This window comes from Acanthopagrus latus, chromosome 15 (genome assembly GCF_904848185.1).
Source record: "Acanthopagrus latus isolate v.2019 chromosome 15, fAcaLat1.1, whole genome shotgun sequence".
NCBI classification, from domain to species: domain Eukaryota; kingdom Metazoa; phylum Chordata; class Actinopteri; order Spariformes; family Sparidae; genus Acanthopagrus; species Acanthopagrus latus.
This window is the reverse complement of record NC_051053.1, coordinates 28628563-28644810: the sequence shown is the minus strand read 5'-3', so window position 1 is coordinate 28644810 and position 16248 is coordinate 28628563. Positions and strand designations below refer to the sequence as shown.

The window sequence follows — 16248 nt, the reverse complement described above, 5'->3', positions numbered from 1 at the left end:
AGTTCATTACTCACCTCTATGGCTTCGCAATGACGTCAAAATAATGTCACAATGACGTCACAATCTGCTTCTCGGATTTAGTTTAGATGATTTTATTATTAGTAAATTGAAAGAGACGGACTTTAGGACCACTGGGGGACACACATACTCACACACTCACACGGACACCTCCTCTGTATTCAGTACACACGCCGTCATCACTCTCTCAACTTAATGCAGCGGATTCTCTCTGTCTCTCTCTCTCTCTCTCTCTCTCTCTCTCTCTCTCTCTCTCTCTCTCTCTCTCTCTCTCTCTCTCTCTCTCTCTCTCTCTCTCTCTCTCTCTCTCTCTCTCTGTCTCTGTCTCTCTCTCTGTCTCTCTGTCTCTCTGTCTCTCTCTCTCTCTGTCTCTCTCTCTGTCTCTGTCTCTCTCTCTCTCTCTCTCTCTCTCTCTCTCTCTCTCTCTCTCTCTCTCTCTCTCTCTCTCTCTCTGCCCCCCCTCCTCTCTGCAGGAGAACCATCCCATCCTCCGGTCAGACGGACACCTGCCTGTCCGCCTTCCTTTCTCCTCTCTCCTCTTCTAGTATTCCCGGAGCACCGGACCGTTACACCGGGACCTTCTGGGATCTGTATGCGGCTCAGAGCGCTCTCAGGGCGGCTGTAGGAGCGGGGAGGGGTCGGTGTACTGACTGGATGGATGGATGCGGGGTCTCGTGTCTCACCTTGGGAGGTGAGTCAGTGCGCGGGCGCGTGTGTGTTTGTCCTCTCCTGAGCACACGACTTGTTCAGCATCACGGGCACGGGGGTGACGTCAGAGCCGGTGGCAGTGTCGGTATTCAGACATTTTACTGCAGACATGTACGCACACACACACACACACACACGAGCTGTGGGCACCTTTGCGTGTGCTGTGCTCGTGCATGTGTTGGGGTGCATGAAGCTCAGCTCAGCTATTACTGATGTGTGTGTGTGTGTGTGTGTGTGTGTGTGTGTATTATTTCATGTTGATGAAAATCAGCCGAAGGTCGTTTCAGACGGAACATTTGATAATAACAGATAAATATTAAACTGTTCTAAAGATATTTAAGATGTATTGTTAGAATATGACAGATTCAGATTCACTGTTACTGTCGACTGTAATAAATATACATGTATTAATGTAAGTTATCTGCCACTGAAACGAGGTAGGAACATTTACAAGAGAGAGAGACAGCAGAGTTCATGACATCATGACCCTAACCCAGCCATCAGAACATTATTGATTATGGGAATCTAATCAATATATAACAAATAACAGAGTAACAGTAAAATATCTTAATTATTGTCAGAATATAATGTTGCTAAATAAAGTAGAACATAAATATGTACACATTACATGACAGTCAGATTCAGTTTATTATGGAGCTGTCAGGTGTCACCTCATTGCTCAGTAGAAGTCCTTACGATGATGTCAAAGGTGAACCTGAACGCATCACGCGAACATGTTGAGCTCCATGTTTGTTCTTTTTCTGCTTTTTAAACTGAAATAAAGTTTTTAGTGGAAGCTTCCAGAGAGTGGTGTCCAGCTTACTTCCTGTGTTCCTTCACAATAAAAGTCAAAGTCATGTGTTGCAGGTTAATAACGTAAATACTGATTCAAGTTACCTTAGTAATCACCTGCAAACATTCTGACAGTGACCCCAATACTCACAAACAGTAACATGCACACACATACACACACACACACACACACACACACACACACACACACACACACTCATGCACACACACACATACACACACACTCATGCACATATACACACACGCACACACACACACACACACACATACACACTCATGCACACATACACACACACACACACACAGACACACACACATACACACACTCATGCACACACACACACACACACTGTCTGCTGTGATCCATAACCTGCATTGTGTCTGATGTCCAGCAGGGAGCGACTGGTTTAAAACAGAAGTCTGATTGTATGTAAGCTTATGAGAAAATTAGTTTCACGTCTTCCTCATGGCAGCATGATGTTGTTTGGATTCAGGGCGGAGCTACGTTTCCATCATCAGACAGACTCTTCTGACTGATACATCGCTACCATGGCAACGTGTCTACTCAGTTTCTCTCTGTTTCCTGTTTCTGTGTCTCAGGAGACACCTCTGACCTCTGACCCCGCTGAGAGAGGAGGAGGAGCAACCATCAGATCTCTGAGGAAGGATGGAGGGAGGAGAGGAGGAGAGCCGAGGAGAAGAGGCTGAAACCTCGTCCACCCTGGGGAGAGCATCGCCAAGAGGAGGAGAAGGAGGTGGAGGAGGAGGAGACACCTGCAGACAAAATGGCCTCATCAACACTCACCGGTTGGGGGCGGAGCCTCGGGAGGCGCTGCTGTTGGTGTACTCAGCTCCTCAATTTCAGGGTCACATGGTGGTGAACGCCCTCTCTCAGCAGGAGAGGAGCAGTGCAGGAGGAGGAGGAAGTGAAGGTCCTCCTCAGCTCCTGAACCCCAGCGCTCTTCTCCCCCACCAGGGGGTGTTGGACCCCCACCTCAGGCCTCCACCCGGCCTCCTCCTGTGTCCAGAGAGCGTCCTGCAGGCGTGGGGGGAGGCGAGGGGAGGAGACTGCTGTGAGACCACCTTCATCGAGGGGCTCGGTCCCAGCGCCTCCTCCTCCTCCTCAGCTGTCGCCTCCTCCACCAAGGAGGCACTGCTGTTCACTGACGGGAGGTTTCTGGACTTTTCTGGAGAGGAAGCAAAGATTCACACGCTGTCGTACGACATTGACGATGACGACGACTTCCAGGAGCTTGAGGTGACATATTGTATTGATTAATGATTAATGATTATTGATTATTGACTGATGATTGATGATTTGGCTCTGAATCAGATGGTGTGTGACACCTGACTGACTGATCGGAGGACGGAAACTGTTCAAAATGTGTTTTATAAGCAGCTTGTAAACTGTGTGCCTGTGTTCAGTCTCGCAGAGAGCAGCCAGAGCTCCATGCTCTTATTGTGAAAAGGTCAGTCTATAATGGTCCGTACGTCCACCCTGGCTGTGATGCTATCAGCGGTTCTGGAGCGGCAGCAGGACCGGGCCTCCTCAGTAATCCTCTCTTGTATTAGAGCCACAGTAGATTAAAGATGGACTTTACTCTCTAAATCACAGCGTTCAGCTAATCGTCTGTAAAGCGATTGGCTGTTAGAGCCAAATGTTCCGGTCAGCCCCACAGAACCACAATCTGATTCTGACTCACTGAGGGATGATGGAGGGATGATGGAGGGGTGGAAGGATTGAGAGAAAGATGATTTTGGGTTAAAGGAACATTTCACACAAAAAGTGAACATTTCATCTTAATGTGCTCAGAAAAATCTGTAAACATCTTGTTTACCTTAAAAAAAAGTCAGTAACAGTGTGTGTGTGTGTGTGTGTGTTCAGAGTGATTACTCCAGCGAATCAGAGAGTGAGGACACCTTCCTGTTGATGCCTCCCAGAGATCACCTGGGCCTCAGTGTCTTCTCCATGCTCTGCTGCTTCTGGCCTCTTGGCATCGCTGCCTTCTACCTGTCCCAGGAGGTGAGACCACGCCCACACACTGTCCTGAGTCACCACCACACTTGGGCTGACACACGTGAGGCTGGGACAGAGGTGTAGTGACTTACACTGACCCATTATTTACCTGTGACCACTGAGTTGAAGTCGACAGGTGTAATACCTGCTGGAGAGCGTTGTGGTGCATTCAGGAATGCTCAGACGTTTGGGAGTCGACTGTGAGTCGGTGTGTGTGCCTGTGTGTGTGTGTGTGTGTGTGTGTGTGTGTGTGTGTGTGTGTGTGTGTGTGTGTGTGTGTGTGTGTGTGTGTGTGTGTGCTGCTGCTTCTTCTCTTCCCGTTTCAGCTGCTCCTACACACACTGACACAATACACGTTATATAACTGATCTGCAGTCAGCTGCAGCAGGATGACACCCTGTCTATATATATACATATATGTATATATATATATATATGTATATATATATATATACATATCTATATATATATCGATCTATATGTGTGTGTCGATATATATCTATATATATATATATATATATATATATATATATATATATATATATATACACACACATACGGCTCCCTCTGCACTGTGAATTTATAAAAGCTAATGAAATGATAATAATCAATGAGTTGCTGCTGGCATCACGTTCAGGCTCTGTTGGTTTAACGATCAGGCTGAGAGGTTTCCATCAAACAGCTGTCTGGTTGTCGTGGTAACTGATGTGCTGTATGTGTTGTGGATGCGGTTTCTATGGCAACTCCAACACCTACAGCTCCAACAGAACAAAGGGCTGGTTGCTAGTGGCAGCGCTTCCCACACTGATGCCCATCACAACTGGAAGAATAACTGAAAACATTGATCGTTATAAAATCTTTTGTTAATGCAGATCAATATGTGATCAATGCAAACACCTGGAGACTCACCAGGTTCTGATCCGGAGCTCAGAGATTAGTTTGTACCTTGTGGGATTAAAATGGTGGTTCTGTTCTGTTGACTGCTGACTGGAGCTGGAGGGGAAATGGACTTTACGTCATGAACGTCATGTTACAGAGAGGAGACAGAGAACCAGAACCAGAACCAGAGTGTGTGCTGAGTGCTGACTTCACTCAGAGCTTCAACTCAACTCTCTAATGTGTTAAAGTTCTCTTCTGGTTCTGTTGGGTCTGGTTCTCAGACTTCCTTCCTTTCTGACTCTCCTGAAGTTACAGACAGAGAACAGATGAAACTCAGCGTCACCTCGAGGAACCTGGAGGATTATTCTGCTAGAACTTTGTTGGAAACCTTAGTGATGATGTGAGAACAGAACTGAACTTCATGCAGAACAAGGGTCCAGTTGGTTTTACACATTTTAATGCAGAAATCATTAAAAAAGAAAAGATTTTATTTTAATAAATACACAAATATTTAATCATCAGGATTGTTCATGTTCCTGACAGTAAACTGAGACTGAAACAATCTGTTTGTGTTCAGCCAGTGTGAATAATCTGATCGGGTCCAGTCTCAACACACATGCACACAAACACACACACACACACACACACACACACACACACACACACACACACACACACACACACACACACACACACCGAGCTCATTGTGTAACTGCTCGCAGGCCATCGTTTGTCCAGCAGGAAGTGTGTGAATGTTCATTGTCCTCAACTGGACCAATCACAGGCCACAGGAGGCCCCTCCCCTGCTGGCTCTGGTTGGCTGAGGTCAGCAGTGTGACCTCTGATTGGTTTGAAAGGATAATTAAATCTTACTGGAAGTGAAACGGTGATTACAGCGGCCACTTCCTGCCAATGAGCTGGTTAATCATGTTTACACATGTAATTGAGCTTGTTAAGCAACTGAGACTCACCTGAGAGAGTTCTGTTACAGGTCCACACACTCTGCACATCAACCAATCAGAGAGGAGCTGAATCGTCCAAACTACAGATTATTCTGAATCCAGGGGAGATGATATCCGCTGAGACGGTTTCAATTATTACTGGACTTAACGACTTCTCTGTTGCTGATCTGAATCGTACAAAGTGATTTCAAGCAGAAAACATCTTGAACTTTGGTGCAGATCTGATTTTACATAAACTGACTCTGTAATAATATTTACAATTCATATTTGAGTTAAGTTCCTGTGCAGAGCTTCTGTGTGCTGTTGAAGCTGGTCAGATGCTGAGGGAGGAGAGGAGGACTTTATATCATCAGGAGGAGGAGAGGAGGACTGGACTATACTTTTTGGGTGAACTGTTCCTTTCATATCGTCTGTGAGCGTCTGTCAGGATTATTTCCATCCACTCTGAATCAGACTGTAAGTTTGGAAGATGGATGCTGGAGGAATAATGACGTTACTGACGTCGTCCTTGAGGAGAACCGTCAGTGGCAGCAGGTCCGGCTGCAGCCTGCAGTCTCAAACTAAACAGGATGTTTTGCTTCCTGATCACATCAGCGTTATTACAAACTGATTAAAGAGCAGAAAGACAGATGTGTCCTGTGATGCTCTGCTCAGCTTTATAATGTTGTTTCTTCTTCTGCTGCTGTGTGTCTGTCCTCTCGGCCTCCACCACACACACAAACACACTGTACCAGCCCCGGGCTGAAGGACGGGTCCAGATCTACGATCAAACCCTAGCTAGTCCGAAGAACCATCAAATCAAATGATCAACTTCAGAATCTGATCTCACATTCTTGTTTCCTCCTCGTTTGTGTTGTTGGTTTGATCATCTGTGGAGGAATCTGCTGAACGCAGAGAGGCGGGAAGAGTCAGCTGATCCAGCTGCAGTCGTCATGACAACAGAGGAGATAAGGATCAATAACAGAGGACAGACACACACACATCTGCTGTGTCAAAAACATCAGCCTTAGCTAAAGTTAGCGGTAATGTTCACAAGCTAACACCGTGTTAGCAGTTAGCTGTTGCATTTGTGTCATATCATTTAAATGGTAATTATGAGGAGCAGTTGGGTCAGAAACAAATCTGTCAGTTTTCATTCTGAAAGTGACGACGTGAAAAAACTGACAGCAAGATGGCTGCAGAGCCTCCGTCACCATAGAAACCAGCTTCAGTCTGTTTGCGTCTGTTTCACTTGTTAATGAAGCAAATACCCAACAAGCAGCAAACAAAACTAATTTCATGGAATAATCTGAGTTCTTTCTGTTTTACCATTCTCCCGGCGGTGCCTGAATGCCTCACACAGCCTATACTTTATATTTTTATCTAACTTCCTCCTCCCGTCTTTGTTTCCTTCCTCCTCCCCGTCTTTGTTTCCTTCCTCCTCCCGTCTTTGTTTCCTTCCTCCCTGTCTTTGTTTCCTTCCTCCTCCCGTCTTTGTTTCCTTCCTCCTCCCCGTCTTTGTTTCCTTCCTCCTCCCGTCTTTGTTTCCTTCCTCCTCCCGTCTTTGTTTCCTTCCTCCTCCCGTCTTTGTTTCCTTCCTCCCTGTCTTTGTTTCCTTCCTCCTCCCGTCTTTGTTTCCTTCCTCCTCTCGTCTTTGTTTCCTTCCTCCTCCCGTCTTTTTTTCCTTCCTACCCGTCTTTGTTTCCTTCCTCCCCCTGTCTTTGTTTCCTTCCTCCCCCTGTCTTTGTTTCCTTCCTCCTCCCGTCTTTGTTTCCTTCCTCCTTTTGTCTTTGTTTCCTTCCTCCTCTCGTCTTTGTTTCCTTCCTCCTCCCGTCTTTGTTTCCTTCCTCCTCCCGTCTTTGCTCCCTTCCTCCTCTCGTCTTTGTTTCCTTCCTCCTCCCGTCTTTGTTTCCTTCCTCCTCCCGTCTTTGCTCCCTTCCTCCTCCCGTCTTTGTTTCCTTCCTCCTCTCGTCTTTGTTTCCTTCCTCCTCCTGTCTTTGTTTCCTTCCTCCTCCCGTCTTTGCTCCCTTCCTCCTCCCGTCTTTGTTTCCTTCCTCCTCTCATCTTTCTTTCCTTCCTCCCCCTGTCTTTGTTTCCTTCCTCCTCCCGTCTTTGTTCCCTTCCTCCTCCCATCTTTGTTTCCTTCCTCCTCTCATCTTTGTTTCCTTCCTCCCCGTCTTTGTTTTCTTCCTCCTCCCGTCTGTTTCCTTCCTCCTCCCATCTTTGTTTCCTTCCTCCTCTCATCTTTGTTTCCTTCCTCCCCCTGTCTTGTTACCCTCCTCCCCCTGTCTTTGTTACCTTCCTCCTCCCGTCTTTGTTTCCTTCCTCCTCCCGTTTTTGTTTCCTTCCTCCTTCCGTCCTTGTTTCCTTCCTTCTTCCGTCTTTGTTTCCTCCTCTCAGACCAACAAGGCGGTGTCCAAAGGAGATTTCCACGTGGCGAGCTCCAGTTCGAGGCGGGCTCTCTTCCTGGCGGTGCTGTCAATCACCATCGGGACAGGTATCTATGTGGGCGTGGCCGTGGCGCTCATCGCCTACCTCTCCAAGAACCACCACTGGTAGCCCCGTGGCCAGGGAAGGAAATTACCCATCAGACACTGGGAATGTGTTTGGGATGTTCACCTGGAGCTCGGTGAGTGTTTGCCCAGCAGGTCGGCCGCAGCAACGAGGCTGAGGAGGACGTCGATTTACGGAAACAGGCCGAGAGGTTTTTACTCGGCGCCGTCACTCGCTGACGAGGGCGGCTGTTTGTCAGGTGATTCTGGAGTTTTGTCAGACTAGAACCTGAAACTTTAAACCAATCCGAACGCAGGATCCCCAAGAGGAAATGTGGGAACTTTTCAGATGATCAGACACTGGAGGCACTCCAGCGGTTTGTTCTGCCTTCTCTGAGTGGATCAGGTGGTTTACAGGATGGATCCAGTGAGACTCTTTGTCATTAATTACAACGTTTTGGGGTTTTTTAAGTCAACAAAATCAAATCATCTAAAAATAAAAATCATTTTAAATTGTTATTTGTCTTATAAACATGTGAACCTGTTGACCTTTAAGATTACTTTTTCACAGATGGAAACAATAATGAAGGCGCTCATCAGGAGAGGTATCATCTGGATCGGACTCAGAAACTGGATCTCTGGGAAAGCATTTCTCACTTGGCCCTCAGGGCTTCCATAGTTCAGACTCCATCAGCAGAAAATAATTCTGCAGTCATTTTGTTGATGGATCAGAACCCTCACTGGTTTCAGTTTCATGATTTTTTTCTGTTTATTGAAACTGAACTTCCTCCGGTTGTCAAAAGTCACACAGGAAAAGAACACAAAGAGCAAACTGTTCTGGGTCAGTGGTTCTGGACCGACCCGTCCCAGTTTGTCTTTCAGGACATGAAGATTGTTTGTTTCTCTGATCGGAGACAAACTGTTGATCCGTTTCCTTCTCTGTGGATTTTTTTCCTTTCTGCTCCAGTTTCTGTGTTTCAGACTGGCCTCAGAAAACTCACAGAGAATGTGACCATAAAAACCCGTTACACTTTAATCACCCAGCGGACTCTGGACGGGTTCTGTCCTTCAGACACAAGGTCCAGTTCATCTGTAGTTAAATCGACCTGCAGACAGTCGTCGCCTTCACTCGTCACTTCCTACCAGGCATCAGTCCACAGACGGGTCGGTGTCACGATCAGAAATATGTAAAGACAGAAAACGACTCCAGAAATGTTATTAAATGCACCAAAACAGATCAAAGGGAAACTTTAACAGTAAATTGAATACATATGGAGAATTAATACAAAATTAAATGAACACAGAAGCAAATTAAATCTTCTGTCATGATTAAAAATTAATGATCGCTTTTGTTCATTCTGTGATGCATTTAATGGCTCATTCATTAATAGATGTCCCAATATCAAGACCAAACCTGCATCAGCGTCATGTTTACTGACTGAGTCTCGTATTAACTTGTGTCTGTTAACTGTCGGGCTGTAAAACCAAACCGGAGGCCGTCTGCAGGTTCCACTGAGCTTCAGGTCTGATGACAGTCACTGTCAGACCTCCATCAAACAGCTCTTTAATTAACCCACTGCAATATGTCTCTGTGACAACAACCCCACCCGTCTGGGGCGACAAGATGATCAAAACAAATGCTAACAGGCGATGTGTGATCCGGGTCTGACGAGGCTTAATGTTTACAGGGCGGAGCTCTGACAGGAAGCTGGGTGAAACTCCGCTCTTGACCGTGCTCACGTTTCCACAAACAGCCTGATGCTAAGCTAACAGACATCTGAGCAGCCAATCGGGTTCTCTCCGACTCCAGACAAACCAACAGATACTGTCGCCCTACTCTTCAATAACCAATGAGAAAAAAGGTTTAAAGCATGTTGGTTCAGTTTGACTTCACTTCCTGTGAGTCGGACAAAGTCAATAAAACGTGTAAGTAAAAGTAAAATACTCCATATATTCAGATGTCGATTATTGGCTCCGATGATCATAAATCACCTTTGTTATTATTTTATAAGGTCTCCAGGTCGGGATCAAACCCCGGGGGCTGCTGCAGCGAGGACACACCCTCTGTACATGAGACGCTGCTCCACCAGCTGGGCTCATAACTGTTCTCATACAAACTCTCAAATTCAGCCATCAGCCAATGAAATCTCATTTCACTGCAGCGTTGATCAGAAACATCATTTGAGAAGATAGTAAACGAAGATGGCAACAAAACAGATTTATATGGATTTACATATACATTTATATGGAAACTTGATTAAACTTCTTTAGTTTCTATTTTTGGAGTGTCTTTGGACGTGATTGGTTGGTCTGGACTCGTTTGGGTCAGGTGCATTTGGGAAACGAGAGCTCGGTCTTTGTCTCATTCTTGGCAGCTTCACATATAAATACCTGAGCTAAAGGGCTGAAACCATCGTCACCACACTGTTCTGTACATCCTCCCTGCAGACACACCTGCAGACACACCTGTACTCTCACCAGAGGTCACATGGCTGAACACATGTTAACTAATCTGGAATTAAGACAGGGTTCAGCATGCAGCCAGACTGACTCCACGGCATTGTTATACTTCCTTTTAACAGCCCCTAAAGCATCATGGGAACTGTTGTTCTTGAACTTAGTCATCTAACACTCAGAGTAGAATCACTAATTTAAGACTCCAGTCAAAGAAATGCAGTCGTTGATCTCTGTGACTGGTTCTGATGTGATTGGTTCTGATGCAGTTTTATTGTCAGCAGCAGATTTAAAGTTGTGTCAGAGAAACACTTCACATCTCATCTGCTCTAATTAACGGACCAATCACACCAGTTATTGCTAGAAATCAGATCAATTATTATTGCGACTCATTTCTTATTACTGATTGGCTGATCACTGACTTATTCCAGTGTTCACAGCTGATTCTAATCAGAAATGACTGATCTATCTTATCAATGCTTTTATTATGAAGGTCAGATGTGACATAAGTCTTATGGTTCCATTAATGTGAGACTGACACAGCTCCAGATATCGACCCGATCGACACGATTATCACAAGCAAACAAATTGATTTTATGGTGAATAAAAGTTCTGTGGGTCCGATTCATCTGAACCGTGTTGAATGGTTCTGTGTCCACATATCAACATTTATCATCCAACCGTACTTTGACATCAGCTCACACGGATCTACACGTTACACATATTCATATGTTTCTGCAACGTGACTGCTGGTGTCCAGTGCAGAGGTGTGGTTAGCCTAGCTTAGCATTAAGACTGGAACCAGGTGGAAACTGTTAGCCTGGCTCCATCGAAAGAGTGTTCACTGAACACACACACTTCCTGCCCAGCTGCAAAACAGACAGAGCTGCTCTTTGATTAGCTGTTTTTCTGTCTCTTTTTTTTTTTTTTTATCGATCTCTGGACTTAAAGTGCTTGTTAATAAATCGAAATGTTGTATATCCACTGAAACGTTTGTGTTTGTGTTTAAATCATCATCAGTAAGTTCTGACTCACTCCACGCTTACTGTCACACACACTGTAATGACACTCCCATACACTGTAAGGACACTCCCATACACTGTAAGGACATTCCCACACACTGTAAGGACACTCCCACACTCTGTAAGGACACTCCCACACACTGTAAGGACACTCCCACACTCTGTAAGGACACTCCCATACACTGTAAGGACACTCCCATACACTGTAAGGACACTCCCACACTCTGTAAGGACACTCCCATACACTGTAAGGACACTCCCACACTATGTAAGGACACTCCCACACTATGTAAGGACACTCCCATACACTGTAAGGACACTCCCATACACTGTAAGGACACTCCCATACACTGTAAGGACACTCCCACATCCCATAAGGACACTCCCACATCCCGTAAGGACACTTCTACACGCTGTAAGCACACTTCCACATGCAGTATGGACACTTCCTCACTCTGTAAGGACACTCCCACGTGCTGTAAGGACACTCCCACACTCTGTAAGGACACTCCCACACTCTGTAAGGACACTCCCACATGCTGTAAGGACACTCCCGCACTCCACAATGACACGCCCACGCACTGTATGAACACGCCCATATGCTGTAAGCACACTCCCACACTCTGTAAGGACACTCCCACACAGAGTTTAAAGCCTGCAGCTCCTCCAGTTAGTCAGAAGTGAAGAAGCCTCTTGGATGAGACGTGAAACATCTGAACCAGTCCAGTTGACTATGATACAGAACTTAGCGGTACCAGGATCCGGATGTCTGAGTACCTTCATCAACATGTCATCTATATACACAGATCAAAAAATAATCATGTTTGTGATCATCAGAATCTGTTTTAATCTGTTTTCAGATCAGATTACTTCTATTTGGCTCTGATGCAGCATGTAATCTGTAAAGTAACTAGTAACTAAAGTTATCAAATACATGTAATGGAGTGGAAGGGTAAAGTAAAGCATGATAAATGTACTTAGTTACATGGCTCCCTGCTGTGAGCTCTGTCAGGATGAAACCTGGCAGAAGGCTCTGAGCAGGTACAGGAAGTGTTTGTACCGACAGGAAGTGACATCACATGTTTGAGTCACACAAACAGCAGGAGTGAAGACACACACGCTGATCTGATCTGTGGTCAGAGTGTCGCCGCCTCACAGGAAACTCACACAGACCGACAGAGTGCATGATGGGAGTGAAGATGCTGCTGCTCGTCTCTCTGCTCGCCGCTCTGGGTAACAATCTTCATCGCTTCCTGTTTTCTTCATCAGCAACTCTTATTTTACAGCTTTAACATGTTAAATGTTAGTTTACTGTGTTGATTCCTGCAGCTCTTTTTACAACTGATCTCTTTTCTGATCTACTTCCTTCTTTTTATACTTTAAAACTTTTTTGGTTAAATTTTTGAGAGTTTAGTCACACCTCGTCCTGTCAGCGCAGTCTTGGACTTCTTCAGCTTCTTTTGACTGTTTTGCTGCAGTTTTAGAATCGAGAGCTGAATTTTGAGAACAAATCAAACAAACAGCTACAGCTTGTACACGTGTTGAGCTTCAGACAGAATCACACTTGGAAACAGTGTTCAGACAGAGAGAGCAGCTCCTGTTCAGTGTTTCAGACACACTTCAGTTTATCTTCATCAGAAAACAGCTGACAAGACGAGACACAAACTGCTGCTCAAGTTTCATTTTTGTTTGCGGTTGTCAGTGAAAAGAGAAAGAATCTGAACCAGAAGCTTTTTTAATCCAAAATGGCTCCAACGTTCTGTTTTCTTATTATTTCTGAAAACTCTGAAACTTGTTGCCTCGTCATCAGTCTGCTGCATTCAAAGACAGTCAGACATCTGAACTCTAAGTGTCACTGTGATGCCTTCAGGAACAGGAACTTCAGGATCTGTCTGACTGTCTGATGAGGAAACAAAAAGTACAGAACATAAGAAAAAAGGAGAAAGTTTGAGATGTTCTGGATGAATTAACTCTTTTTGTTATTTTCTTGACTCTTTACTCATCTGTCGCTGTCACAACGCCCTGAAAGATCAATATTTACACCGTGCACACAAGTCAGCATCTGGTTTTAGTGCTGACATAGATGAAGATTAGCTCTGAGATGCTTCTTACAGGTCCCTGAGTCTTCTGTAAGAATCATGTCAGCAAAGAAACAAACGAGAGTCAGTCGTAGTCACAGAACAGTTCTGGAGCTTCACAGTAAAACAGAGTTGCAGCGTTCTGCTGAACAACTGAAGCAGCTGAGACTTGATTTAAAACAGAGAAACAACCACAGAAACATCAGATGTTTCCATCAGCTTGTCTGCTGTGATCACAGTCTGCAGAAGAGAATACATCACTAACTGATCTCAGACCAGATTTACACCTTTATTAACATGAAGTCTTCATGTAGCTGTTGAGCTAACAGTGTTAGCTACCACAGTGTTAGCTAACACAGTGTTAGCTAACACTGTTAGCATGCATCATGTCTGAATTGTGTGCACGAGTGCAGCCGCATGTCAAAGGTGTAAACTTTCTGTAAACAGTAACATGAAAGAAAATACTGAAGCACGAATACCTCAAAGTCCGGTTCTTGAGTTAAAGTCCAGTTCTTGAGTTAAAGTCCGGTTCTTGAGTTAAAGTCCGGTTCTTGAGTTAAAGTCCAGTTCTTGAGTTAAAGTCCGGTTCTTGAGTTAAAGTCCGGTTCTTGAGTGAAATCAGTGAGCATGGTCTCAGAGGTGGTCTTTGTGTCTCAGGGCCGTCGTTGCCGGCGGGCAGCCATCATGGCGGCCTCATGCCTGGCTCTCCATACAACATCAGCAGGAATGACCCCAGACTGCAGAAGGTCGTCCTCACCGCCGCCTACTACTACAACAACCAATCAAACGATGCCTTCCTCTTCAAACCCTCTGCCATCCAAAGAGCACAGCGGCAGGTACGACACCAGAAACACATCACACCTGTGGGGTCAGAGGTCGAGGGCGGGTCAACAGGATCTCGCTGGTCCTTGTCTCAGGAGTCTGTCCTCCAGGAGATGTTCGCATGCTGGTGTAAAGCAGAAGTACTGATTCAACTTGTTTACTCCAGTAAAGTAATAGATTACAGGCTCTGTAATGTACTCAGAGTATCAGAGTAACAAGTCAATGCTAACTGAAGCTCATGTCATATTCAAGGTAAAGGCAGAATCAGTAGGATTTGTCTCAGCTGTTCTTGACCGCACCTCTCATACTCAGTTACTCTGCTGTGTGTGTGTGTGTGTGTGTCAGCTGGTGAAGGGGGTCCGGTACATTGTAGATCTGCAGATTTCCAGAACCGTCTGCCATAAACGAGACGGCAACAAGAACCTCTCCCAGTGTGACCTCCAGCCTGCAGGTGTGCTGCAGCAGGTGAGTCAGTCTCACACCTGGTCACGTTTTAAAGGAACACTTCCTGTCCAGATTCACAATAAAGCACATGTTCATTAGAGAGCTTTAATGTGAAAAACCCACTTCCTGTTGTGATTGCAGACATTTCAGTGTCACTTTGAGGTTTGGATCATTCCCTGGGAGAAGAAGACCCAGACCCAGGTTCTAGACTGTGGACTCTGAGACCGCCAGAACTTCCATCACCTTCCTCCTCAATCACCATCCTCCCCGAGGGTTACCGCCACCTGTCTCCATCACATCCTCCACCTACTGGTCAGAGGATGAACTGCAGCTTACTGAATTAAAATCTGTTCTGATGAATTTCAGTTTGTTTAATTGGTTTAAAGCAGTCATTAGCGTTTGAAGATATTCTGGTACTTCATTATAACTTCACTGAAGTATCTAACATCACGACTACAAGCAGCATGTTGACATCAGAGCTGTGATTGTGTGCCATCACTCAGTGTTTATGAAATGATTAATAACTTATAACATGACATCATGACCTCACTCTGTCGTTAATTTGTACCGAAGCTACCAAAATAAGACAGATTAAAGTGAAAGTGTTCTTTCACTGGTCAGCTGGACTTAATAATAATAACAATAATAATAATAATAATAATAAAATCACCGAGACATGTGTCATTCAAACTGCAGGTTTTGTTCAGTTTTATTCATAGAAGCTGAGAAACTTCAGAGTTCTGTCTGTCGTCAGGGGGAAGAAAAAGCTAAGAACAGACAGAACAAGTCAAGTCAGAGACGCTCAACACACAAGATCAGTTTAAACCTCTGACTGCACAGCAACATCCTGACAGCACGACAACTACATCTGACCCTTCGTCTGACCATCAGGCTATCGTCTTTATTAATATCATCTTCATTATTATCATATTTATCATGTTTATTATCTTTATTGTTATCATCTGTATTATTTTCATCTTTACTGTTATCATCTTCATTATTATCATCTTCAATATCATCTTTATTATTATCATCATATTTATCATCATCTTTATTATTATCTTAATTGTTATCATCTTTATTATTATCATCTTTTTTGTTATCATCTTTAATATCATCATCTTTATTGTTATCATCACCTGTTCTGAAACAAACTGGTTTCTGGTGAGAAGCCGACTGGGCAACTTCCACTGAGATGCAGTAAATGAAGATAAATGAGTTTTAAAGATTTGGCCCCAAAAATGATCATCAAACACGCTGACGTAGCTCAAACACTTCAAACCAGCTGGCGGCCATTTTGAAACAACTCTATAGCCACGTTAGCATTTCTGCAGGCTGTTAGCCATGTTAGCCAACAGAAGAAACTGTTAAAAGTGCAAAATGTAAAAACATCTGTTTTTAAATTATCTACAATTATTCACAGAAACAACAAAGACATCTTTGAATTGCAGCGATATCTACTGAAGCTAACATGCTAACCAGCTAGCCCCTCACAAGTCAAGGGTAGCTTGAGCAATGAAGCTGCATGTTTAAATCGACCAAAGTTCTCCTTTAATAAAA

At 44.6% G+C, this 16248-nt stretch overlaps 2 protein-coding genes across 3 annotated transcripts; both read left to right on the top strand.

Moving 5' to 3' along the window:
* The first annotated feature begins 434 nt into the window (after positions 1–434).
* Positions 435–11439, top strand: LOC119033017 (synapse differentiation-inducing gene protein 1). Of its 2 annotated transcripts, none has more exons than XM_037122588.1 (4): positions 435–709; positions 2140–2797; positions 3425–3562; positions 7777–11439. In XM_037122588.1, exons 2-4 carry the CDS (start codon positions 2207–2209, stop codon positions 7933–7935), a joined length of 888 nt encoding a protein of 295 aa, XP_036978483.1. In that variant the 5' UTR covers positions 435–709; positions 2140–2206; the 3' UTR covers positions 7936–11439. The 2 variants fall into 2 exon arrangements, with proteins under 2 accessions (XP_036978483.1, XP_036978484.1); XM_037122589.1 differs by lacking the exon at positions 7777–11439 and adding an exon at positions 5427–6810.
* An 895-nt stretch (positions 11440–12334) lies between these two features.
* LOC119033019 (cystatin-F) lies at positions 12335–15376 on the top strand. The gene is made up of 4 exons (XM_037122590.1): positions 12335–12577; positions 14080–14258; positions 14590–14709; positions 14830–15376. Exons 1-4 carry the CDS (start codon positions 12529–12531, stop codon positions 14908–14910), a joined length of 429 nt encoding a protein of 142 aa, XP_036978485.1. The 5' UTR covers positions 12335–12528; the 3' UTR covers positions 14911–15376.
* Positions 15377–16248: the final 872 nt, after the last annotated feature.